Genomic DNA, 24,540 nt, shown 5'->3' on the forward strand with positions numbered 1-24,540 from the left:
TATATTACAGTGAGCTGACATTAGGAATCGCATTACATTTACCATCCAGCTTAACTTCATATAATTCATATATTTAAAAATGTCCAAAGTGCTTTTTCTCCAAACCCTACAGCAGGTACGTGTGATTAACAGCTGGTAGTTACACACAAACATACCAGATAGGCCAATTATCAGCAATCATCACGCCCATGTTTCAGTGACACATTGTGTAACCTATTGTATGTTTATCCAATTATCCAGTTTTAAATATGAAAACTGTTCTGCTGATTAAATAGGCACATTTGGACAGTTGAGTATTCGGAGCATCATTTTCTTGTCCCTCTTAAAAAGACCAAAAGCCTCTTTATTCTGAATCTAATTAAGTTCTCAGAAATGAACCGCATTTCAGTTCTCATACAGCGGTCTGTACTACTCCCCTCCCAAAACAGAAAGAAGTGGAAGACATCGCTGCATAACTGAGCGAGAGGATAGGAACATCACAATCTGAGAAATAAACTCCTAACAGGCCTCAGCTGGCAGCTTGATTAACTTTGTGGTGGTTTGGGAAGGGAGTAGCACATCCTATTGTGTGAAAACAAAGTCCCAGAAGAAAATTATTCCTAAGGGGACAGCAAACCTATAAAAACTGAACTTGTACTCTGAAATCTGAATTTTGAGCTGAGCTAACATGATCAGCTGGAATTTTAACACCATAAAACTGTCAATGGGGTTGAAAAACAAACAAAAAACAGGAGTGATGTTTGAAAAAGTATATCTGTGGCTAGTGTAGCAAAAAGCAAATGAATGAATGAATAGCAATGAGTGACTGCATTGTTCACCATTTACAACATTTCTGATTAATATAATGCTAATAGCCTTACTTTAAAAAATAGTGGCATTTCTAAGTGACTTCAAATGTGTAAAAGTTAATGTAACCTTCCTTTTCTTCCCCCAACAAGTGATGACTACAGAGAGCATCTTTAACAGATGGCTTACACAGCAGAACAAGCCTCAATGAGAAATTCTATAGTTATTGCTTCTTTTACAGGGTTACTAAATCTGATTTACCACCACCATTGGTGTGAATGCTGTACATGAAGCCACAAAAATGGTGCAATAACAAGTACTTCTAGCATTTTATGTCACTTTTTTTTTATTACAACTTAATACAGAGACTCAACAAAATGAAAATAGTCAATAATAGAAATAAGCTCAAAGGAACTGAACAGCAGTGGTATTCAATTAAAATTTAAGGCGGTCCAGTTAGGCTCCAGAACATCAAAGTTCCATATGCATTATAATTTAATGCAGCAGGCTAAAAGTTTGATCAGTGTCTGTATATAGTCAACAACTGACTGTCAAGTATAACTTATTAAAAGTGTTTCAAAGATATTTATTATTACATTTCACAATGTCCTGGAGGACACTCTGATAATAAAATAATAAAAATGTGTTAACGCTTGTTTTCAAAAATGGAAAAAAAAAAAAAAATACAAATAAAGTACTTAATTAAAGAAGTTAAATAACAAAAACATGTAGTTTGAGATTCCTGTTTTCCTTAAGTACGATTCTCATGTAAACCATCTCAGCTTTAAGCCTTTCCCTCTGTTTGTTTCCCTGATTTATGCATGGTTTAGACTTATGCAGGAAACCTACACTGTAACTTCCAACATAACGAAACCTTTTAACCGCAACTTTCCACGTAACCTGGCGTACACATACCGAGACATGTAACCACATGTCGGGTCAATGCAGTCCGCAACAACTTGAATAGCATGGAAGGTTGCAGCATTGGGTTCAGAAGGGTTACATTCAGTTACATCATGAGTTAGGACGTAGATTTCCTGCAGAAATCTAAATCATGCATTGATTGCAAGTCTAAATCTGTCTGTAGGTGACTAGGCTTGAGTACCCAGGTTTTAATCATCACGTTAAGATTTGAAGAACCATTTATGTGGCATAATAACCCAAATTCGTCCCCATTCATGTGTCCCTGCTGTACCTCTGTGTATCCCATACTGGCTGCAGCGATAAGAGCCTGCTGGACTGCGTGACTCTTGGTGAAGGTCGACTGTTGTTGAGTCTGCGGTGACTGCTGTTGCGACCCCATACTCCAGTCACACTGGATAAGATATTTCACAACCTCCATGTGGCCCCTGAGGGCTGCGTGAACCAGCGCGCACTGACCATTCTTATCCAAGTGGTCCACCTGGTAGCAGGATATAGATTTGATCAAAAACATGTTACATGGAAATCAGGCCAGTTTTTCCCCTTGCCATTTCCGTTCACAAACCTTCGCTCTCCTGCGGCAGAGTGCAGTCACAATTGTCATATGCCCGCCAGCAGCAGCGTAGCCCAGCGGCGTGAGGCCGCTTTCAGACTGTGCGTCAACAGAAGCGCCAAACTCAAGCAGCAAAGCCACCATGTCCATGTAGCCCAAATGGGAGTGGACACAGAGGATGGGGGCGTTGTTCAGCACCTCTGTACGGTAGTTCACATTGGCGCCGCCCAACATCAGCAGCCGGCTCACCTAAACAAATGGATTAAAGACAAAAATAAAGAAATATGAGGAAAAGCTACCACTGCAAACTATGACTTTGGGTATTCAAACCATCTCAGTCCAGAGAGAGGCAGATCTCTTTGAAGCATAGTCAGAGAAGTTTTCATTTTTTAGTATCCAGAGTGTTTTTGAATATCCTCCTCTCAGCCGTGCTAGCACCTGTACCTTGATGTTTGGAGTGTAGAGGTTTCGGAGTGAAGAAAGAGCAGCTGAGAGACCCTCTGTGCTGTAGGATACCCACAGGCCTTGCAAGATGGATGAGGAAACTCCGACTTTCTTGCTGAGACCCTTGAAAAGAGAGAGACAGTGTGTAAATATTCATTACTGCAGAGCTAGACCACAGCTGCGTGGGGGCGTGTATGTGTGTATCTATAGACGAGTGTGAGGACAAACAACAGTATACCTTGAAGATATGTGCTTTGAGGATGTGATGGCCCAGCTCAATCGTCTGCTGCCTGTTCAGCTTGTTCTCCAGCCGAGAGAACCAGAAGGCCAGAAGGGTGTGCCCACTCCTGTGGAGACAGAAAAACACTTTCAATACTTGAGACTGAGTCATCAGGTCATAACATTTTGTTATCTGTGGAGTTTTAATTATAATGCAGGAAAATAAAGTGTAAACAGAGACGTTTGCATTTAAAGATTCTGATTATGTGACACTATAGATGCAATTTTAAATATAATGAGAATACTGCCTGTGAATTCTTCACAGCTTTCTCCCCAAAAATCCAATAAGCTGTTCACATGTTCCCCAAAATCCGGTTAATAAACCTCTGTTTTATTATGATTTTATTAAACCTTCTTACGATCATCTTCAGCAATCATGATGGGGAGAGTCTCTTTTCTCATGTCTGCCTGCCCCTTCTCACCTAGGGTCGCACAGGAATTTTGTTTTTTCCCCTTCTTCTCTCCAGATCAGCCACTCTCTGAAGGAGGGGTGAACAAACATCCTGGTGCCATCCCTCCTCTTCACAAGGAAGACCGACAAGTTATCTACACGCTGCTGGAAATCCTCCCAGTCCAGGGTGCCCTGTCACCACAAACATGGTCTCAATGTTAAAGATCGGAGATCAAAAGCATGCGTTTATCAACAGTTATGTCCTGAAGGATTTGCTGCCTAGATGACGTCGATATCAGTCAGGGAAGCAAACAATACTGCACAAATACCACCACAAATATGAGTAATAAGAGGATGATGTTTTAATGTTTAAAGACATGAAAATCTTCCTTCTATAATAGTATTTCAGCAATTTTGAAGTTTTTCAATATATTTGTATATTGAAACCCATTAAAGAAAACTGGTTATTTTCTGTCTACCCCTACTCAGAAGCCAGCAGTGTTTAATTAATCATCAACAATAAAAAGCATCAAAGCTGAATTTTATTTCCTCCTTGCCCCTTAACAGGATGTCTAGTTTTAATATCAACAAGAACACCGTTTTCTTCCACTGACGGCCTCACTAGAAGGTCCAAAGGTCTGAGGTGTTGTGTGTTTTGGAATAGCTTACCTGCAGCGAACCAGCGTTAATGGCCTGATATATCTGCTCATCATTCAGCGGGTGGAGCGAGGCCACAGCCACGTTGAGCAGGGGAAGCGCCCGTTCAAACGATGACTGTGTGGGGAAGCGCATGTTGCACTGCAGCAGGTATACCTCAGCCAGGTTGACTGGAACCACCTGAGGAAGGAAGGATGGAAGGAGGGACTCTGATTTGTAATGCTGATTTCCTCTGGATATAACCCTACACCACATGAATAATGGATCATGTTTGTACAGCCCATCTTCAACTATTCCACTTTCTCTTCCTTAGAGAGAAGAATGTGGATTTATCAGATGTCATTTTTTAATGTTTTTTTTAAGAAATAAAGTTTGGAAGCCTGTCTGAATACATGAAATTAAATGAATCTGGGGCCGTGAGATAAAAAGTATAGGGGTGGGATTTAATAAGTTTTCTTCGTCCCACTCCTTTTTCAGGCAAGTTTTGTTTTTTGTTTTGTGTATTTTATGTTCAATATAGGTATTTGTTGTGCCTGAAAATGAATAAATAAATGAATGAATGAATAATGAAATACTACAACAAAACATTTCAAATGCATAATTTATGAAAGATGTGTTGTATTCAGACTGTCAAAAACAGAGTTATTTGAAAGTACTTCTACACAATGCATGTCAGAGTGCAGGTAAACAAAAACAGCTCTCCAGCAGTGCATCTGCAAATAATAAGTGACGTGCATGCACAGACTTCATTAATTCTGAGGTCAGTGTCGGGTTAGGTATATTAGCATAAGTGTCAAAGCCATAACAAATTTATACCTTATAGCTGGAGCTTTTGAGGACAAGGTAGCCCTTCTCAATGAGGTCAAAGGTGAGTTTGAGGTACAGGTAGGATCCCTGGCTCAGGGCCTTGAGGTGGGTGCTGAGCTTGCCGAAGGTGGTGTTGTCCATCTTGCCATTGAGCGAGATGTTGTTCTGGATCTCCGGGCTGCTGTGGATGCGGTGCAGGATGTAGCCCTGCAGGTCCTGGTCTATGGCATCATTCTCCTCCAGGCTGTCCAGAGAGATTCGGTGAAAAGGCAGCGCGTTGGTGATCTCCTGGAGAGTCAGAATGATTTCAGTTAGGAAGTCATTTTTCATGACGTTGGTAGAACGATACTGTTAAACTGTAGATACTCACAAGTACAGGAACTCATATAGAGGTCAAAAATAAATAATAAGATGGTATGACTTCTACCTGTAGCGTGGTCCTGACTGTGACCACCAGTTTGAGCCAGGGAGGGAACTTATTGATGGTTTTGGTGAGGAAGGAGACAATGGTGTCTCCATAGTCTGGTTTGTGGAACTCAGCCTCGTTGAGGCCGTCAATGAGGATAATGAGATCCTCCTCAGAGTTAATCTTCCTCTCTGAAAAACACGGGGTGAAGGTTAGAGGAAGTTCAGGCAGGCCATGAAGTCAAGCTCAGCCCCAATTGCTGCAATCGAGTCCACATCACCTTATGGCGCAGCTAAAAAGCATGCTGCTTTAACCTGCCTACAGCTGCTGCTCCCTGTGCAAGCCACTTTGCAAACCTCCTCCACCCCATTTTCTCCTTTCATCTGTGTCTTGCTGCTGTTCTCCTCAGCCCTGGCTTTCCATGTATGTATGAGGAAGTTTAACAGAGGTCCCAGAACAGAACCATTCTGCCAAAATATTCATTACTAAAGAAGGAAATGTAATTTTTTCTAGACTACAGTTGTCCTGACTGAAATATCTTCCCGAGCCCACAACACAACTGAAGATCAAGCACTGAGAAAGAAATTTGATATGGTAATAATTATACTGTGAGTACTTTGAGTATAAGGAAATTAATATTGAACCAATGTGTCAAGTCAGGGAATAAATTAGACTGTGAAAGGGCACAAAGTTTGAATTGTGAGAAAAATACTTTTAACTTGTTAAAAATTACAGCTCAATATGTAAATTATCAACACATTTAGACCTACAGAGAAAATTAAGTGAAAACATGTAATAAAAAGATGAACCTTTTTATGTATTATAAACAGCTCAGGACCTCAAACAGCTGAAGTGAAACTACTAATGTCTGAAAGGGAAAGATGGAGCTTACAGACATCTCAAATGTAGCTGCTCTAAACCTTAACAATATAATGTTGTCAAACACATAGAGCAGATCAAGTGCAATATGCATGTTTTCTCTGAATTGTAATGGTTACTATTTTAAACCACCTATCCCAGCCTTTCTTTAATCTGTCCTACCTTAAAGGCCCTGTCAAACCTGCCAGTTGTACTCCACTTGCCCAGTTTCCTAAAAAAAATTGTTCATAGCATGCCAAGATAAGACATTTTTTTCCTGTTAATAGGTCTTTATGAATCACCTTGGTGGTGCAAAAATACTATTTCATGCCTGTCAAACTGTTATATTTGGCATTTTTCATAGATTCAACTAAAAAAACAGAGGAAAATCAGGTTTTTTGTGACAGGCAACAAAGTGCCTAAAGATACAATTTAAAAAATTTTCTTTGCTAAGCTGTCTGTTTACTGCCTATTTCCTTTGAGTTTGGTGCCCTTTTAATGCTTGATTTATAGGTCAGGGTTAAGTGGCTTAAAAATAAACATTGATCTGAAAATGATTCATGTACAAGGACTGGACTGAAAATGAATAAAAGCAGCCAATGTCCAAAGAACATTTTTGAAATACCATCAAAAAACCTGGAGAACTATTGCTCAAGATCATTTTTAAAATTAACTGGCTAACTGGAAGTAAAATATAAAGAAAGACATACTCAATTTCAACCACCTGTCCACTACTTTTACTTAATACTACACTTAAAGCTATTTATTACGTTTAGTGACAATTTTTTGCAATTTCAAACTGGTAGCTATAGTTTAAGTTAATAATCTTCCAGTGTTTTCCTTTTTTTTTTCAGAATTATATTTTTCCCTCTTCTCCCTAGGTTAGTTGAGCTAATCTGTCCACATATGCAGAAATACTTGAGAAATACAAACTCTAAATGCTTCACCTTTGTAAAGTGCATCCAAAGGCTCTAGGACCCCTCTCCTAAAGGAGGCCAGGGGGTCCTGGACGCAGGACCGCAGACTCAAGATGCTCTGCAGGTGTGGCTCCCTCAGCAGCTGCTCCCTATAGGCGACTAGGTGCGGTGAGCGGCACAGGAGAGCCGCAACATTGTGCACAAATTCTGGCACCAGGCAGGTGTAGGCGTTATCTGCCTGGCAGTAGTGGTACGCCACCACCTGGGGGCGACAGAGAGTTGGGAGAAGATTGCAAGCCAGGTCATTTGGAGAATTGTAAAGGTGAACACTCCCCATTTCCCTCTGGTACTCCCAACCTTGAGCAACCTTTGGATATTGCAAACTCAAGATCGGTGTCAAGGAGCACTTGGGGACACATGACACACTTTTAGAAATAACACTTTTTTCAGGGCTCCGTCAGTGCAAAGCCAGCTTTCCCGGTGTACAACAGCTACAACTCATTTGGGATTGAGTCAACTTCATGGTGGATGATTGCAGCATAATGAAACATAATACTGCTCGTTTCGCTGTATGGTTTTAGCTATTAATAATTCATCGCTTCCGGCTGCCAAAAGAGACTGACTCTGAGTTAGTTCATGCATGCTCATGTGTGAGAAGACTGTTGTACGAAGGAGTCAAGTGTTAAACTGTCATAATTCACAGCTACGTACTTGAAACATGTTCAGATTAACTGATTAAGCAAATATAAGAATGAGTTTTAAAAGAAGAAAGTTATTTTTGCACAGGCACATGGTGAGATGGAAAATAGCAGAGGGCAGGTGAATTTTCTGAGAGGTTAGCCGGCTAAACAATAGCAGCAGGTGTGACCGAGCACTCCAGGGGACTAAGAGATCACAAAGAGCTTGAACTTTCAGAAGCGGTGGCAACGATCAGAGGGCAGTGAGAAAAAAGGAAGGGGGTAAAAAAAAGAAGACTAATCAAAATGGAATGCTAATTTTTGGTCACAGTGGAATAAAGGGCTTTAAAACAAAAGGGGTGAAAAAGGGAGTGAGCTCAATTATTAATTCACAGAGTTAACACGATCTAATAGCCTGGCTGGGAAATGGCTTTCTGCGGGTATAAATATTTCATAAGGCTCCCTGGCAAAGTTGTTTTTTCTTTTTTAAACACATCTGCATAATGCATCAGGCTGGGACTGGGGATGCAGATGGCTACGCAGCAGGGGAAGGAGGGGGTACTGAGGTGCAACAGCAGACAGGAAGAAGAGCAGGAAAGAGAGCCGGCTTCACACATCACAAAGGGTTTACATCGCGGGCAGGTTAGAGGAAGTTAATGCTCAACATTTAAAAGCATTTACCACAACAAAGAGCCACACACGTAATTTGGAACGTTTCAAAAGGGCAAAGGCAAAGTCGCAGCTTATCTCCAGCACCTGTTTTTGAATTCTACCACCTCAGGACTAAGCCCCTTGTAAGTGCCTGCTGGTAGCAAGAAACTTTCTTTCAAAAGCTTGAAACTGCATAATTTCTGACAGAACATGAGCCATCTCTGCGCATGTACTTGGTAAAGGTATTTTCAAAAGAGCATGTCACTGGCTATCCTACTAACAATGTGAATTTAAGACATGAAAAGACAATTATCTTACCAAATCAAGGAAATTTCAAGGCTAACCTTAAATCTAAGATGACCATTTAGATGATTGAATAGAATTTTTTCCCCCTCGGTAGTCAGATACGCTTTGCAAAATCCAAAACAATACAGAGGCATGCAAATTCTCTTGACACAATATTTGGCAACTGATTTTGCTGTGAAAATAAAAGTCGGGGGATATGGAAGTGCCAGGAGGTAGAAATACACATGAGTGGTTTGAGCTTGTGCACTTACACTGCCTTAATATACGGCAATCAAATAAGAGCAGCAAATTTCATATTACAATCACTTCAAGCACACTTATTTGTGAAGCAAATGGTTGAAAAATAGATAATTTGCATTTGTAAAAGCACTCTACGAGAGGGGGGAAAAGTCAAAAACACACCAATCAGCTGTAGTGTTTTGATACTTTGAGACAAATGTTTAACCCGGATTCTTTTTCTGTGTTTTGTCTGTTTACTGCAGGCTGAAAAGTGAAGGTGTGTCCAGTACCTGAGATGCCAGCCTCCTCATGGCTTCCTCCTGACGTCGCCTCATCTCTGGGGTCCCGGGACAGCTGCCTCCTCCGAGGGTGCCATGCGTAGGCTGGGGTTGGGTAAGAGGAAGCCCCTCTCCATCTGGACACAAGGCAGCCAAACACACTCAAGGGCAGCTCAAATATGTGAAATATTTTTACATAACGGCTGAAGACTCATTAAGATTTCCAAAGTACTGCAATTTTAAACTGGAAGTCAGCTTGGTTTTTTTTTTTTGTGATTACTAAGATTGTGCAGTCAAAACCAGGCAAACCATATTTAAAATTAACATATGCCTACGTTTGGGTGAGGCCTGGGGGCTGTCTGAAGCAATCTGTCTCATGCGGGTGCCGTGGCAGCTGAGCGCCACCAAGCGAGAGATAATCGCCGTCTTGCCGAAGCCGATGTTGCCTACTATCACCACGCCCTGGTTGGTGCTGACGTTGGGGTTGTTGAGGTGGGCGTCGATCTCTTGGAAGAGCCATTCGCGGCCGGTGAAGACCGAGTCCATGGTGATGCTGGGCACCTCAAACAGCAGAGGTTTGAGGGCGATGTCTTGAGGCCGATAGGGAGCAAAACGCACTGCGGGGTTATAGAGAATGAGTTTGTGGTATTTCAGCGACAAGCTGTGTCATTACTTTAATATTTTGCAATAATAGTCCACCTTGTAGTTGCGTTAATACAAGTAATAATATATTATACAGCGTGCATGAACTCGATATAGGTGCATACAATGTATCCATCTGTATTAGTGCACAATTAGCTACACATTGGTGCACAATATGGCAGTAAATGCACCACTGATTTGACGTTTTGCACACTTATCCCTACAAGTTGTAGCTGGAGTAATCCACTTTCTGGAACACTAAAGGCAAGAAAATTTAACTTTAAAGACGTAAAGATGACAACTTTTTACTTCCCAGGAATTTATTATTCACACCATTTTATTGTCGATCTTCCCCACTTACCAGCCCATATTTTACAACAAAACAATCTTTGAGTTCACGCGGTTGTCAAAGATATTTTTTAAGAAGTCGAGGGAGTGACTGCTTTTAACAGTCATGGTCGACTGTTGATTCTACTCACTAGGGGGAGTAATTAAACTAAAGTCCTGCAGAGGTTGGGCATCTTTTCAGCACAACATATGGACCATTAAAGACTAATGAGGCTAAAATGAATCTGGTATGAACTTCAGAAGCTGTGTGATAAAAATCTGTGTAAAAATGTAGTCTGCTGCCTCTGAGTGTCATCTCCCAGGCCTCATCTTTTAAACTGGTTGGAGTTTTGAGAGTAAAAACACGCTCTTTTCTAGACGGTGTCACTCCTTTAAGTGTTATCTCAGCATTTGGCAGCTACGCCCGATTTCGAGCTTAGAGTTTTACGTGAATAATCCAAACGCTTTGCTGGTGAGAGTGTTGGAGCACATGTAGCGCATTAGCCAGCAAGCAGAGCGAGTTTGAGCAGAACACGCTGCCTGTTGCAGCAAATGAAAGTTGAAGTAACTTACGTGACTGCGATTGCCAGGCATGGGTGCTATTTGCAGAAGCTGGGACAAACAGCAAGCGAAAGACAGAGAGAAGAAGAAAGAGGGTAATGAGAGAGAAGCAAAAATAAGGCAGTGAGGACAGAAATGGAAACTGACAGCGGTGTGCAGTGTGTCAGAGCACAGGGTAAGGTGTAACTCAGTGGAGGGGGGGGGGGAGGAAGCAGCAGCATCAGCACATCATCATGTCAGAAATATGGGGAACCACCAGACCAGGGTCGATTACTAATTGAAATCCTTTGAATTACATTGAGCGCATTTCTCAGCATGTCTGGAGGGGAGGTTGGAGAGGGTTTGCACTTTTGGGAGAATCTAATTGGTTCCATTGCGCTGGGCGAGATCAATCAATCCCCATAAAAGTAATTGAATCCAGTTCGAGCAGTAATTCGACCCCGTGAAGAGAGACTCCAACCTCAACTCCACAGCCTATTTTGCTCAAATGTGCGCATGTGCATGTGTGTTGAAGCCCGTTAACTGCAATTTCACGTAAAATATTCCAGAATCTGAAGTTATTACAGGGAACCTCAAACGAACTGTAAAAATCTGATTTTCACCTTGGTTTTCGTTTTGGGTTGTACGCTGGGGTAAAGTTTAATCAGATTCTTGCAGTATGCAGTGAGAAACAGCTGCTGGTCAGATAATAGCCAGTGCAGTAGTTCATTTCACACTCTGCAGCATAGTAGCAAAAAAAAAAAAAAAAAAAAACCATGCTGTGAGTCAGAGCAGTAGAAACTATACATTAGGAGAAAGATGGTGAACGTGTACAGATTTCTTTCTTCAGTGTGTGCAGGTACAGTGCTGCAAATTATGCAGGGGGCAAGGAGGGAGTGAGCGTTGCATTAGAGCTGTATGTCTTTTCTAAAAGACTTCAGTTTGCTGATAATGAGCTGATATTGCTCTTAATGTCCTGTACCACACAGCACTTCAAAGTGCTGTTGCAAGCACTAGCCCTTTTTCCAGGAATGCTAATTATAATCGCAGAATCAAAAAGAAATGTGACGATTACGCTGAGAATATTCTGTCTTATACAATCAGCAGAAATGCAGATACATATGGAAGTGGGTAAAATGCTGCTCTACGTTTATACCAAATGAACGGCCAGCACTGCGTTTTACTACACTAAGCTGTGTGCCAGCTGCAGCCCAGTGTAATAAAAGACGTTTCATCCATATTCCCAGGTCAGATTATTTTAGTGCTAACTCAACAAACGCACACAGAGGCAGACAGAAGCGACTCTGTGCTGATGTAAAATTCTTCCAGTTGGGTTTTACGCTAGGAAGGATGCGAAACTGGTGATCCGAAAGCCACCCAGTGTTGCAACTTACAATAGCTTAGATACCTCAGGTCAATGAAGTAGGAAGCTAAATACCCAGAGACTCAGTTTTAAGTGGTGCTAATCCAATTATCTTGGGGGTGACTGAACGCCAAACGTGCCCGTAAAGCTTCTTCCGTCCTTGTGGAATTACTAAGCGCAACCTCACACCATCCTCCAAATGGCAGAAACGATTACATCTCTTCATGCACGTTAAGTCGCACAGCCACCGCTGCTCCACTGTGTCAGGTATTTCAGGAAAACATGGCAGCCATGTTGTGAACAGGGGCTAGGGGAGTTGTTTGGATGGTGAGAGCAAGTGTGTGTGCGCGTGTGCACGATTGAGAGGGATGGTTGGCAGTTACTCATAATCCTGCCCATAACACTCCACCTCAGGCAGCATTGAGCAAGGTATCACTCCACCTCCCCCCTCCTCCTCCTCCTCCCCCTCTAACGCCAACCCTCCACGGCCAGACGGAGTGAGAGTCTCAGACTTTTTAATTATTCACCAGGTGAGGATGAGTCACGGTGACTGAACAGCCTTGAGGAGCGAGAAAAAGAGGAGGAGGAAGATGAGAAGCAGAGGAGGAGGAAAGGAGAGGAGAATGGGAGGTGGAGGACAGAAACAAGAAAAGAGGGAAGAGGAAAGGAGAGTGAAACTGGCACAACAGTGAAGGAAGAGGGGATATATTAGGGAAGGAGGATGATAAGCAGTTTAGATGATCACCGCTTGTTGCAAGGGGCTCTTGGGGAGTGTGGTGATGGGTTATCTCAGGTCAGGTGAACAACTTCCCAGCTTAAACTTAGTTTGTTGAAGGATTGTTTTTCTGTAACTCGAGTTATGCCTTATAGCAGTTGATGTAGAGCTACAGCTAAGCAAATACATGGCCAGAACAACAGGAACTTACATAATATTTGCTGGAAAAAAAAATCTGATCTTATGTAATTTGCAGAGCAAGCTTAGAGCAACATATTACACCTGGATGTGCCTATGGCTAATGCGTGATCTTAAAAATAACGTGGTAACCGAATGATCATTTCACAAATACTATTTCCTTGTTGGCATAGCAATTACTTAACTTGTGTCTTAGAACCAAGCAAAGGAAAAAAAAACTATGTCATTACGCTACATAACATGCAAAACCCCCTGAAGAACCCCAACACACACTTAAATATTACAAACCTAGATAGCTGGAGTCAAAATGCATTTATCAGATGCAGACTGCATAAATTATGACTTTGTACTCGGAGAGCAAATAACAGTATCTGAAGCTCCGAACAAGTTGGTGCACTGTCATCAAATCTAGACCATTATCTAACCACATTAACTAAAGTAGAAATGAGAACCACCTTTCTTCTTCAGTTGTGTTTACTGTAAATAAATGTGTACTGTAAACACCACCGTAGTTCTAATTAGTGGCCCTAAACTTTTCTAGACATCACCTGATGGAGGTGCATGTCAGCAAATGTTCAATGCAACTGGACCGGACGTCAGAAGATCTTTAACCTTCAGATCGTGCAACATGCCGATCTTTCCCGGCAGGATCTGCATGATATCTGACAGCACTTGGAAAGTGTAGGTAAAAGTCAGCTGTTTTCTGCAATCCAGGCAGCACCCTCACTTACACAAAGCTGAATAATTCTAGTAGAAGAAAATGTCTGAAGATGACAATTTCCAGCTGTGTGCCAACTGTGCGAAAAAACAAATGTGTGAAATAAGTTGGAAAACAAATTTTAGACCACCGTTTCACCGTTTTCACAACATGCATTTTGTTTGTTTTTTCTGACCTGCAGTGCTTTTGTATCCATATATAATGTTTGTTCTAAGTTCCCCCACTTCTGAACTCTACAGAATACTCTGTGAACAACAGAACTAGACGGCACTCTCCTACTGGTGCACAAAGCAAAACAAATAACTAATTAGCAAAGAATTAGCAGAAGTGAGTCTTTCCAGAACTCTCTATAATTAAAGCACTTTGAGGAGTTTCAAGAAGGAATTATTTTGTTTCAGCCTAATTAACGACTAAAGGAAGGATGCCACCGAGCAGAGTTGGGGAAGGAAGGGTGCCACCGAGCCGAGGTGGAGTACCACTAATGTTCACATCCTGTCACGCTGTTACAAATACGGGTGCGTGCACACATGTGACATGAAACATCTCTAAAAAGGGGATTATTTTTTTAAATAACCAGGTCAATGCTGCTCAGTTTTTCAAAAGTAATCGCTATGAAGTTCATTCTAAAAGGCTGAATGAATGAATGAATGCACATTTGTAGCTCGAGCGAGTACTTGTGTCATATGTTTGCTATAAGTGGGGCTTACTGGAAAGAAATTACCATGCTCAGGTTAATCAACAACAATAGATCTCTATGGCACAGATGAATGAACTGCATCATGCTTCATAGGTCATACTTGTTAGCGGCATCCATTTATTCTTTGCTTTGGTATTCTTGTGTCACTTGTTGACAGTAAGAAGAATACTGCACATTACAAACCTTATCCTTTAAATGTCTAATCAAATGCAGCGCTCAACTGAATTTCTAAGAGTTATTACTTACTTTTCACTCCTGTCAGGGAGTGTGTGTGTGTATGTGTGTGTGTGTATATATATATATATATATATATATAAAAAAAAAAAAAAAACACCCAGCGCGCCCCTGCGGGCGGTTTATCCTTCAAGCTCGGGTCCTCTACCAGAGGCCTGGGAGCTTGAGGGTCCTGCGCAGTATCTTAGCTGTTCCCAGGACTGCGCTCTTCTGGACAGAGATCTCCGATGTTATTCCCGGGATCTGCTGGAGCCACTCGCCTAGCTTGGGAGTCACCGCACCTAGTGCTCCGATTACCACGGGGACCACCGTTACCTTCACCCTCCACATCCTCTCGAGCTCTTCTCTGAGCCCTTGGTATTTCTCCAGCTTCTCGTGTTCCTTCTTCCTGATATTGCTGTCATTCGGAACCGCTACATCGATCACTACGGCCGTCTTCTTCTGTTTGTCTACCACCACTATGTCCGGTTGGTTAGCCACCACCATTTTGTCCGTCTGTATCTGGAAGTCCCACAGGATCTTAGCTCGGTCATTCTCCACCACCCTTGGGGGCATCTCCCATTTTGACCTCGGGACTTCTAGGTTATACTCGGCACAGATGTTCCTGTACACTATGCCGGCCACTTGGTTATGGCGTTCCATGTATGCCTTGCCTGCTAGCATCTTGCATATATATATATATATATATATATATATATATATATATATATATATATATATATATATATATATATATATATACCGTATTTTCACGACCATAAGGCGCACTTAAAAGTCTTAGATTTTCTTCAAAAAGTGCGGCGCGCCCTATAGCGCGGTGCGCCCTATGTGTTGTAAGGAGGACGTAGTAGAGAACACCATGAGAACGTTAAAGGGTGAAGTGTGGGCGTTGATCGTATATACCGGGACAATCGCACATACCTGTATAAAAGAACAGGTATGTGCATTATGCAGGACATCGTTGTTTTAACAACCCTGAAAATGGCAAAGAGACACGCTTACGAAGCACAGTTTAAACTGAAGGCCATCAGCTACGCGGAGGAACATGGAAATCGAGCAGCGGTGAGAGAATTTAAGATTAACGAATCGATGGTTCGCAAATGGAGGAAGCTGGAAAACAAGGTCCGGCAGGTCAAGAAGACGCAGCTGAGTTTCCGCGGACATAAGGCGAGGTGGCTCGAGTTGGAGGAAAGACTCGAGCGGTGGATCATCGAGCAAAGAGCGAGCGGGAGAAGCGTTTCGACGGTCACCATTCGGCTAAAAGCAGTTTCACTTTCACTTTTTATGAAACGGTGCCATTTTTCCATCCGGACCAGGACTACGGTAGCGCAGCAACTTCCAGCGGATTATAAGGAAAAGCTGGCCATCTTCCGCTCCTACTGCAGCAAACACATCGGCGACAAAAACATCCAGCCCAGCCACATCACAAACATGGACGAGGTCCCGCTCACTTTTGACATCCCGGTGAGTCACACTGTGGAGAAGAAGGGGACCAGCACGGTAGCGATACGCACAACGGGGTATGAAAAGTCTTCTTTTACTGTTGTGCTTGGCTGCCATGCTAATGGACAGAAACTGCCGCCTATGGTGATTTTTAAGCGAAAGACTTTGCCTAAAGAGAAGTTTCCAGCAGAAATCATCATTAAGGCAAATGAAAAGGGCTGGATGGATGAGGAAATGATGAAAGACTGGCTGAGGGAGGTGTATGTAAGGAGACCAGGTGGTTTTTTCCACGCATCACCATCGCTGTTGATCTGTGACTCTATGCGTGCCCATCTCACAGCCGATGTGAAAAAACTTGTGAAGCAAATGAACTGTGAGCTTGCTGTCATTCCGGGAGGCCTGACAAAGGAACTCCAACCGCTGGACATCGGTGTGAACCGCCCGTTCAAAGTAAGGCTGCGAGCGGCCTGGGAGCGATGGATGACCGGTGGAGACCACAGTTTCACTAAGAGTGGAAGGCAGCGCCGGGCGAGTTACGCCACAATTTGCCAATGGATTGTAGATGCTTGGGCTAACATGTCTGCTGGCACTGTTGTTCGAGCTTTCGCAAAAGCCGGCATTGTTTCCGAGGAGCCGCACGGCACGGAAAGTGACTCTGACGGTGAAGACAGTGAACCTGGCATGTTTGATGGAGATTTAGCGCAGCTGTTCAATTCAGACACAGAGGATGAGGACTTCGATGGGTTTGATTGATGATAAAAATGTGAGTACCAAACTTTGTTTTGCTCCTGCTTTATTTTTAAATACGCACACTTGTATGCTTGTGTGTTGTTGATGATGACGATTATTGGTAATAAAAATGTGAGTACCAAACTCAGTTTTGCTCCTGCTTTATTTTTAAATATGCACACTTGTATGCTTGTGTGTTGTTGATGATGACGATTACCGGCATAAGGTACCGAATTCAGGTTTGCTCCCGCTTTATTTTTAAATACGCATACGGTACTTGTATGCGCCCTATGGTCCAGTGCGCCTTATGTGTGTGTTAAATACAGTAAGGGCACACATAACTGAGACTGCGCCTTTTAGCACAGTGCGCCTTATGGTCGTGAAAATACGGTATATATATATATATATATATATATATATATATATATTTATTAGGGGTGCAACGATATTCGTATCGATATTGAACCGTTCGATACAGTGCTTTCGGTTCGGTACGCATATGTATCGAACAATACAACATTTGTAATTTCTTTTATAAATTTTCCTTCTGACGATGCTGTCTGTGTTGAGCGCTCAGTGAATCTGTGTTCGACTACTCCGCCTAGGCTGCACTGTCCAGCGCAGATCCACTGAGCGCTCCACACAGACAGCATAGTCAGAAGGAAGAGTGCAGGGCAAGCTAGCGAGACAGAAGTTAAGCTCTACTTGCAACAGGCAAATTGAACCTCATTCAGATCTGGCGTTTGGAATTATTTTGGTTTTCATGTGACGTATGACCCTGAAGGTAAGCGAGTCATGGACTAAAGTAAAACAGTATGTTGGATGTGCCATGCAATGCTCAATTACATTGGTGTGAACTAGTGTGTTAGCGCAGTTAGCTCGTTAAGGTGTTGGCCGTCTAGCCCCATGCACGGAGTGATCGGCGGTAGCTCGTTAACGGAGATTTGCCGTGTTGTGGCGTTAAGGTCATTTCAACGATATTAACCTGAAAGCACTAGTGGGAACACAACGAATATGACTGCACATTTACGCCGACATCATCCTAGTGCAAAGACAAGTGGAAGCAGACAAAAAAAAGCAAGCATGCTACTAACTTTAGCCGAGTCATTTAGACAGCTGTTAGCACATGATTCTCCTTATGCTGCTGAGAATATAGCCCAGAAGAAGCGGATAGTATAGCTTTTATTTTGGAAAGAGCCATTTCTCTGTAATAAACTCTCTTTTCCAAAGATGAGTGATTCCTCAATCAGATACAGGGCTTGCAATATCACTAGCCCGACGTCCCGGAGCTAGCGATTTTTTTCAGTCGGGCTACCAAAATCTATCTCTTCCCTGCCCGTCGGGCTATTGTAGGAAAAATATATGTCAATGCTTTTGCATTCTTTCAGAAATGTAGCTGGGTAATTATGTCATTGGCATCGGTGAGCCACTGTCAATATGTGACATATTGAAGTTGCGTTTGAATTTGCGCTTGTTTTTTTGCTTTCACTTTGCAATCGTGCGAACTGTGTATAGAGAGCGACAGCACTGATCTGTGAGTGATGATAATTTGTGCACCAATTCCTCTGACATCGTCTTATTAATCGTTAGCTTACTATGCAAACATGACAAGTGAAATCTCCCGCAGCTTACACATGTGAGAGGTTGATCGCGCAGAGAATCGCTGAGCTTATGTGAGTGAGCATGTAAAAGCATTTCAGTTCTGCTGAGCCAAATAAGACAGGTCAGGGTGAAGAAGTGACAGCCAAATAAAAGCTTACCACAAAACGGAGAAGTTATGACAAATCAGACTATAAGGCAAAAAGAAAGTGCAGCTTTATGGTTTCATGGACAAAAGAATTTCTGTGGCTGCGATATGATGAGCTAAATAACCAGGGCTGCACATAAGTGGTCCGCAGGTGCGCATTCGCTGTCAAAATAAAAAACACGCACAAGGGTTAGGGTTAAATTTAAAAACTGTACTTTTGAGTTAAAATATATATTTATAATTTTAATAAATAACAAATTAAAAATGCATGAACATTTTTTTGTATCGAAAAAATATCGAACCGTGACACCAAAGTATCGAACCGAACCGTGAATTTTGTGTATCGTTGCACCCCTAATATTAAAATATATATATATATATATATATAAAATATATATATATATATATATATATATATATATAAATAAATTGGAGTAATAAAATCATTTGGAGTTAAAAATATTTTATCAGCCAAAAGGTGCAACCATCAGCCTGTTCTGTGTATGCGAGCCGAGGTGAAAAGATGGTGAGGGGTGAAGGGATGGAGTGGAGCGACGAAGACAAGGAGAGAGAACGCTAGGATAAATGCGTGTGCAGTGTACAGTTATGTGAGAGTTTGCGGTGAAAAGATAAGGTGGGTGGTAAATCTTAGAGGTAGGCAGGCAGGAGCACAAGAAGGTCCATTACAGTCTGACTCACTCTCCTCAAAACAGCAGCACAGCTTGGGCCCTCGATGGCTGGCATCAAACGAAGCTTCGACAGAATCAACCACAGAGAGAGCTGCATCTGTCAGCTGGCTACCACCTGATCAATACTGTACATAACCAACAGTCTCCAGTAAGTCCAGATCCAGCAACCTCTCATGCAAAATACCCAGCGAGCCTCTTTCTTAGATGTAGAATCTGTCTAAAGGTTTGCATTTCACATCTATTATTGAGAGCAGGGACCTGGTAATACAGCTAAGGTCCAGAAATATTTGGACAATGACACAATTTTGTAAGTTATCCTCTTATTTTAAATTCAGTGAGGCGATGTACAAAGTACCAGGATATGAGGAAGTGCAGACTTTCAGCTTTAGTTCAAGGGACTTCTTAAAGATTTTGCACTGTTTAGGAATTGCAGAGGCTCAAAATTAACTTGACAATTAACTGACAAAAATTTCCGTGGTCATGTGAGGCCTGTTCATTATTCTATTCATGTGTGAAGAATTACAAACCGGTACTATATAGTCAAAAATAAAGCAGGTCATCATTAGAAAATCAACAATCTGGTCAGCAACACCAAAAGGCTTTCAAGACAACAGAATACAACTGAAGTGGATGATCAAATAATCTTTTCTTTGGTTCATCCTTAAGTCTGAGTTTTCCCTACTTCAAGTCTGGTTTCAATTTCAAGAATTATTTGAGGTAATTCGTCCCCACATAATCTTCTGGGGAAAACACTGTTCTTCAATTCTCTTTTCTCTCTCTCTCTGTCTCATTCTCTGTCTCTCCTGTTGAAAGCAGAGGAGCAGAGCATTCAGGGAGGCACTGACACTGATCCAAGGAGGCAGAAAGCATGCTAGGATGCAGTCGTTTGGCTTGTAAACACACTTGGCTGCCCTTAGAGGAGGAAGGTTGAAACAAGTGGCTCTGGCAGTAACAGTGAGGCTTTGAGAGCAACTACTTCTTACCCAATGTCTCCTGTCTTTTCCCTTTTCCTTCATGTCCATGTCCCTCCTTCCCTTTCTCTTCCCTATAAAACCTCTTTGACTCTGTCGCCAGCCAGCTGCCCTTGAGCAGGGGAATCACATCGCCGCTCAGTCGAGCACAATCTCATCTAAGTGAGGTCTTAACAGGTGTTTAAAGCACACAGGGATGCATATCTGTGTTCGCTCGGATGGCAGAGGGCTGTCATTACAGCGCTCATTACTGGCTAAGTGATAGAGGAAGAAGGGCAAGGGGACACATAATGTGACATAAGGCCATTTGGCCATGTGGTAAGGAGGCTGCTCCATCACAGAGGCACTCGCTGCTTTCGAGACTTGAACAATGTGCAGTGAAGCGGACTCTGAATGTTAAGCACAGAGACAAATTTTATCTTAGTAGTGAGACAGTATGACAAAATGCTCATTGTGTGCGAAACGGAAGGACGACACGAGGACACAACAGACAACAGCCGGCGACATCCGGAGTTCACCACCAACAGCGCAGCCGCACCACTGGTCTGTTATAAGAGCTTAGCGATACGTGCAGGCATTTGCATCTGAAAGACACCGCAGAGCGCAAACGAACCGTCACTGACTTTGATTTGAATTTTAAAAATAACTCGCTCGTCATGCAGCTTCGCCTTGCGAGATTTGTTGTTTGTGGATGAGAAACAGAACAGAACAGCGTCTCGATCGCTGCGTCTGAACTGTGGATGACGTGAAACAGCTGGCCGATCGGTGGAAAAAATTAAAACAAAACAAATTTACTGATCACAGAATCATCCGAGTCCTTGCAATGCTTCACTACAGTAAATGACTGCAATGGGTCAGTTTATATCATAGTACATATGCATAAAAGATGGGCGTAGCCTCCAGGTCTGAAAAGTGAAGCCTTAAACCTGTGTTCTTTCTAGTGACCAGCAGGGGGCGGATTCTGTGGTTATTTAGAAATCCATGAGAAAATGACTACTGCTCACTTCATTTATGGCCTTTGTAAACTTTTCCTGTTGAGATTGTTATTAAACCCAGATCTCTAATGTTACCTGGTACAGCACAGTGTTCATTTAATAGCTTATGGTCTCTGAGAGTAAAATAACCAATTAGGAAGGATATGATTCACCACTGCATGAGTGTGCACTCTGCTTGGTTTCTCCGTGAGATCCACACCTCACTGTCATATTCCGGTTATAAAAACAAAGATCACACAAATGCTCAAATCCAAACTAAATGTCCCCATAATATTTAGAAAACAAACAAAAGAAATTAAAGAATTGGAGGATATTTTGTTGAAAACTATCAATACGTGGTGAACAGTCACCTACTGCCTGATTTGTACATAAATAAAGACGTTGTCATCACATATTGATGCAGAAATGGCACGAAAATTAAAGAGTCAAACAAAATGCTCAACGAAACCCAAGCACATGCCATACGGTATAAAAAAGATGGACATATACAGCATGGCATTTATTAATTTTTAGCATTTAAGTGCTTCATTCGATGTTATAACAAACACCTTTTGTTTTTTAATTGTTCTTTAAAGGTCAATTCATTATTTGGGATTGATACATGTGTTAAGGGTTTATGACCATATAACTTTGCCATCTGTCTGTGAGTCAAGCCATATTACTTTCTTTCCTATCATTCTTCCAATATACAAAATCCAGATATCCACTAGTTTGAGATTTGTACTTTTAGTTACTAAGATACCAGGATGTCAACTTTTCAGATTAATAATTTTCTATCATAATACATTCTTCATACCTTTGTATTTGGAGTCTTTATATAGAGAGGGGAAGACGGATCTCACTAATGTGCCAGTTTCTTCATTATTTCAATGCATAATCAGTTCAAGTCTGTCACGTGTAGCTCTCATAGCCAGCGTAAAGACAATGCTTAAAGTCTTTCGTACTGAACAACTGATAAGAAGGTTAAGTAGGTATATAAGGAGGTCCACGTTTGTGCAAATGTGTGTGTGTTTGTGCTCTCCTTTACTCTGGCTTATTGCTCACCTCTCAGATCCTGCCCGGAGCGACCCGGCCCGCAGGTGGTGCTCTGTCTGGGCATGCGCAGCGAGGTGCGTAATGGAGTGTGCCTCTGCTCATCCAGGTATGCTAGATCCTCCAGGTGGGCCGAACTGGTAGCTGTGTGTTTGTGTGTGTGAGGCAGAGGGGAGACAGAGAGGAATGTTTTAAGAGTGAGAGGAAGAAAAAAAAAACAGTACTGTCAGCACACATGTGCATTCAGAGACTACAATAACCAAACCACACAAACACAGGCACACACACACTTAAGGTGGCAAAGGTTCATGTCATTGTCCTGAGGCAGCTGTCAGGCTTCTGCTCTTCCACTTGCCGACTCCTACAGGAAAGAGAAAGCCAGCCCTACATGGTTATGTCCTAAAATTCCCTCTTCTCTGTGTCTGTCACGCGGCACGGAGACAGATGCCATCCGGCCCCTCTCAGGATTAATTAGCTCAGTAGACAAATGTCTTATTCATGGAGTGAACACCGTCTGACGCTGGCTGCTGATTGTTCACACCACACTGTGTCTTCAGGGCCAACACTCGGAACCACTGAATGTTAAATGAGATTAGGTGCCGTCAGTGTGAGTAAGCACACAGATTCCCCGTCACACCTGAACCCCTCGGTTCAGTAAGAGGTGAGAGCGGGGAAAGACGAGGCAAATGCAGAAAGGATTAAAGGGACTTAATCGAGAGGTTGGTGGTTCCTTGACAGATGAGCGCCGAGTTGCCAAGTCACCACGTCACCGCGACATGCAGATTTTAAACACGGAAACAATTCAGCCAGATGGCCTGAAACACTTCACATGATGGAAGTGCACCTGTAGACTCAACCAAGAACGTCTTCCGCAAGCTTTGATGGATAAACGCAGATGGACAACAATTTTGTAATTTCCTGTCATTTTGCACTCCTGAATACATTTGGTCTGCTCTTCCCATCTGTAATCCCAGACCTCAGCAGTAACCTCGGTGTGTACATCATGATCAACAGAATGGGTTTCAGTATTAGTAATCCAGAAAAAAATAAAGCAGCGCTCCGAAATTTGTCTTTCACGCAATACCTGAAGTTTTCAAATTCCTTGAAAATTCAAATTCAAGGAGTTGGAGAGAGGTGTGACCGAAAATCCATGGCTCTTCTCAGTTCTGTCGTCTGCCTCTCTCTCTCTCTGCAGGCGTTCTAAAAACTAAGGCATGGTAAATCTCAGAGGAGCAGGCCTCTAAGCCCGGCACCTCTCGCCTGTGTAACACTCACCAGCACCTCAGCACTGATCCATGTCCTGTCCTTGGTTCAAAGCGTGGCTTCTGTGCCACTGGAGTTAAGCTTAGTCGAGTGCAGAGCATGTGTACTGGCTGTGTTTGTGTGTTGCTGACTGCCTGAGTCACCCCAGCCATGGACCCAAAAAACGAGCCACATGGGTTTCCCAAAATGGAGGGAAAATGGCAGCTGAGAATGCCGAAGCCTCAGCCCTGGCTGAATTGGGAGGTGCTGGCCATCCAACTAGGCTAAAAGCAAGGGCAGTGGAGCCATTAATTTCCTGCAAAACCAAGGAAGAATGACTCAGGCCTACAGGGCTGAAAAGTCTCTTTTTTCCTTTTCAACTGTGTTTGAATGCGAGGACTCAAATCCGTGTGCTCATCGTCTCCATCTGCAATGCAGCAGGCTGCTGGGGATCACATTCACAGTTCTCGTGCCAGTGCGCTAAGACTACACGGATAGTGAAAAGAAAAAGAGAGGGGAAAAAAACCCAAGTGTGGAACAGTGAGAGAATGGAAGGTGTAGCAAAAAAAGTGAGAAAAATGTTGAACTCTGCAACAGGGAGCTTTGGGTAATGACAGCCACATCAGACACTTCCTGTTTATAAGAGCGACAAACGGCATAAACGCACACACGCTCACACACACACTCGCAAAGACTAGCTGGGCTGCTATCCAGAGCCAGTATCAGCCAGGAAGTCGACTACTCATCACAGATATGAGGTAGCTGCTGGAGCTCTGTATGCCTCGCTGTTCTCCTCTCATCTACCAGAGAGATGACTTGCAATGATAAATAATGGAGGTAGAGGTATTTAAACAATAATTCTGGGTGTTAAAACACCATGTATCTAAGCAGACTAAAGCCAGAAAGGAAATTAGGAAAAGAAATGAAGGAAAAAGGAAATCAATGTAGACTGTGCATCCCCCAAATGAAAAACGTTATCTCAAGTGAGCCGTTACCTTAATTTAGTGAATTTGGAGACTAAAGAGCGAGTCTTCTCTCTGAGAATGAATATCACAGTTCCCCAGGCAGTTATATCTGTTGGTGCTAGATTCTTGAGACGTCTATGTAT

General features: G+C 42.5%; 1 protein-coding gene across 3 annotated transcripts in view; it reads right to left on the reverse strand.

The window, feature by feature from the left end:
- Window positions 1-24,540, reverse strand: part of tanc2b (tetratricopeptide repeat, ankyrin repeat and coiled-coil containing 2b) — a 190,091-nt gene that overhangs the window by 14,065 nt on the left and 151,486 nt on the right. Inside the window, exons 1-13 of one of the 3 annotated variants that reach the window (XM_085361559.1) lie at window positions 23,466-23,596; window positions 22,203-22,334; window positions 9,486-9,767; window positions 9,163-9,287; window positions 7,050-7,281; window positions 5,266-5,435; window positions 4,848-5,126; window positions 4,044-4,211; window positions 3,406-3,566; window positions 2,943-3,051; window positions 2,705-2,827; window positions 2,273-2,509; window positions 1,982-2,188 (exon numbers count right to left, since the gene is read on the reverse strand). In XM_085361559.1, the coding sequence (XP_085217685.1) occupies window positions 1,982-2,188; window positions 2,273-2,509; window positions 2,705-2,827; window positions 2,943-3,051; window positions 3,406-3,566; window positions 4,044-4,211; window positions 4,848-5,126; window positions 5,266-5,435; window positions 7,050-7,281; window positions 9,163-9,287; window positions 9,486-9,767; window positions 22,203-22,257 (2,148 nt within the window). In that variant the 5' untranslated portion in view covers window positions 22,258-22,334; window positions 23,466-23,596. Of the gene's footprint in view, window positions 1-1,981; window positions 2,189-2,272; window positions 2,510-2,704; window positions 2,828-2,942; window positions 3,052-3,405; window positions 3,567-4,043; window positions 4,212-4,847; window positions 5,127-5,265; window positions 5,436-7,049; window positions 7,282-9,162; window positions 9,288-9,485; window positions 9,768-22,202; window positions 22,335-23,274; window positions 23,362-23,465; window positions 23,597-24,540 lie in introns of those variants that run through there. The other 2 variants (XM_085361560.1, XM_085361558.1) reach the window with 2 other exon arrangements.

Source organism: Diplotaxodon limnothrissa, linkage group LG8 (assembly GCF_057381915.1).
Source record: "Diplotaxodon limnothrissa isolate DT_005_m linkage group LG8, D_limnothrissa_male_GT1.1, whole genome shotgun sequence".
Classification (NCBI taxonomy): domain Eukaryota; kingdom Metazoa; phylum Chordata; class Actinopteri; order Cichliformes; family Cichlidae; genus Diplotaxodon; species Diplotaxodon limnothrissa.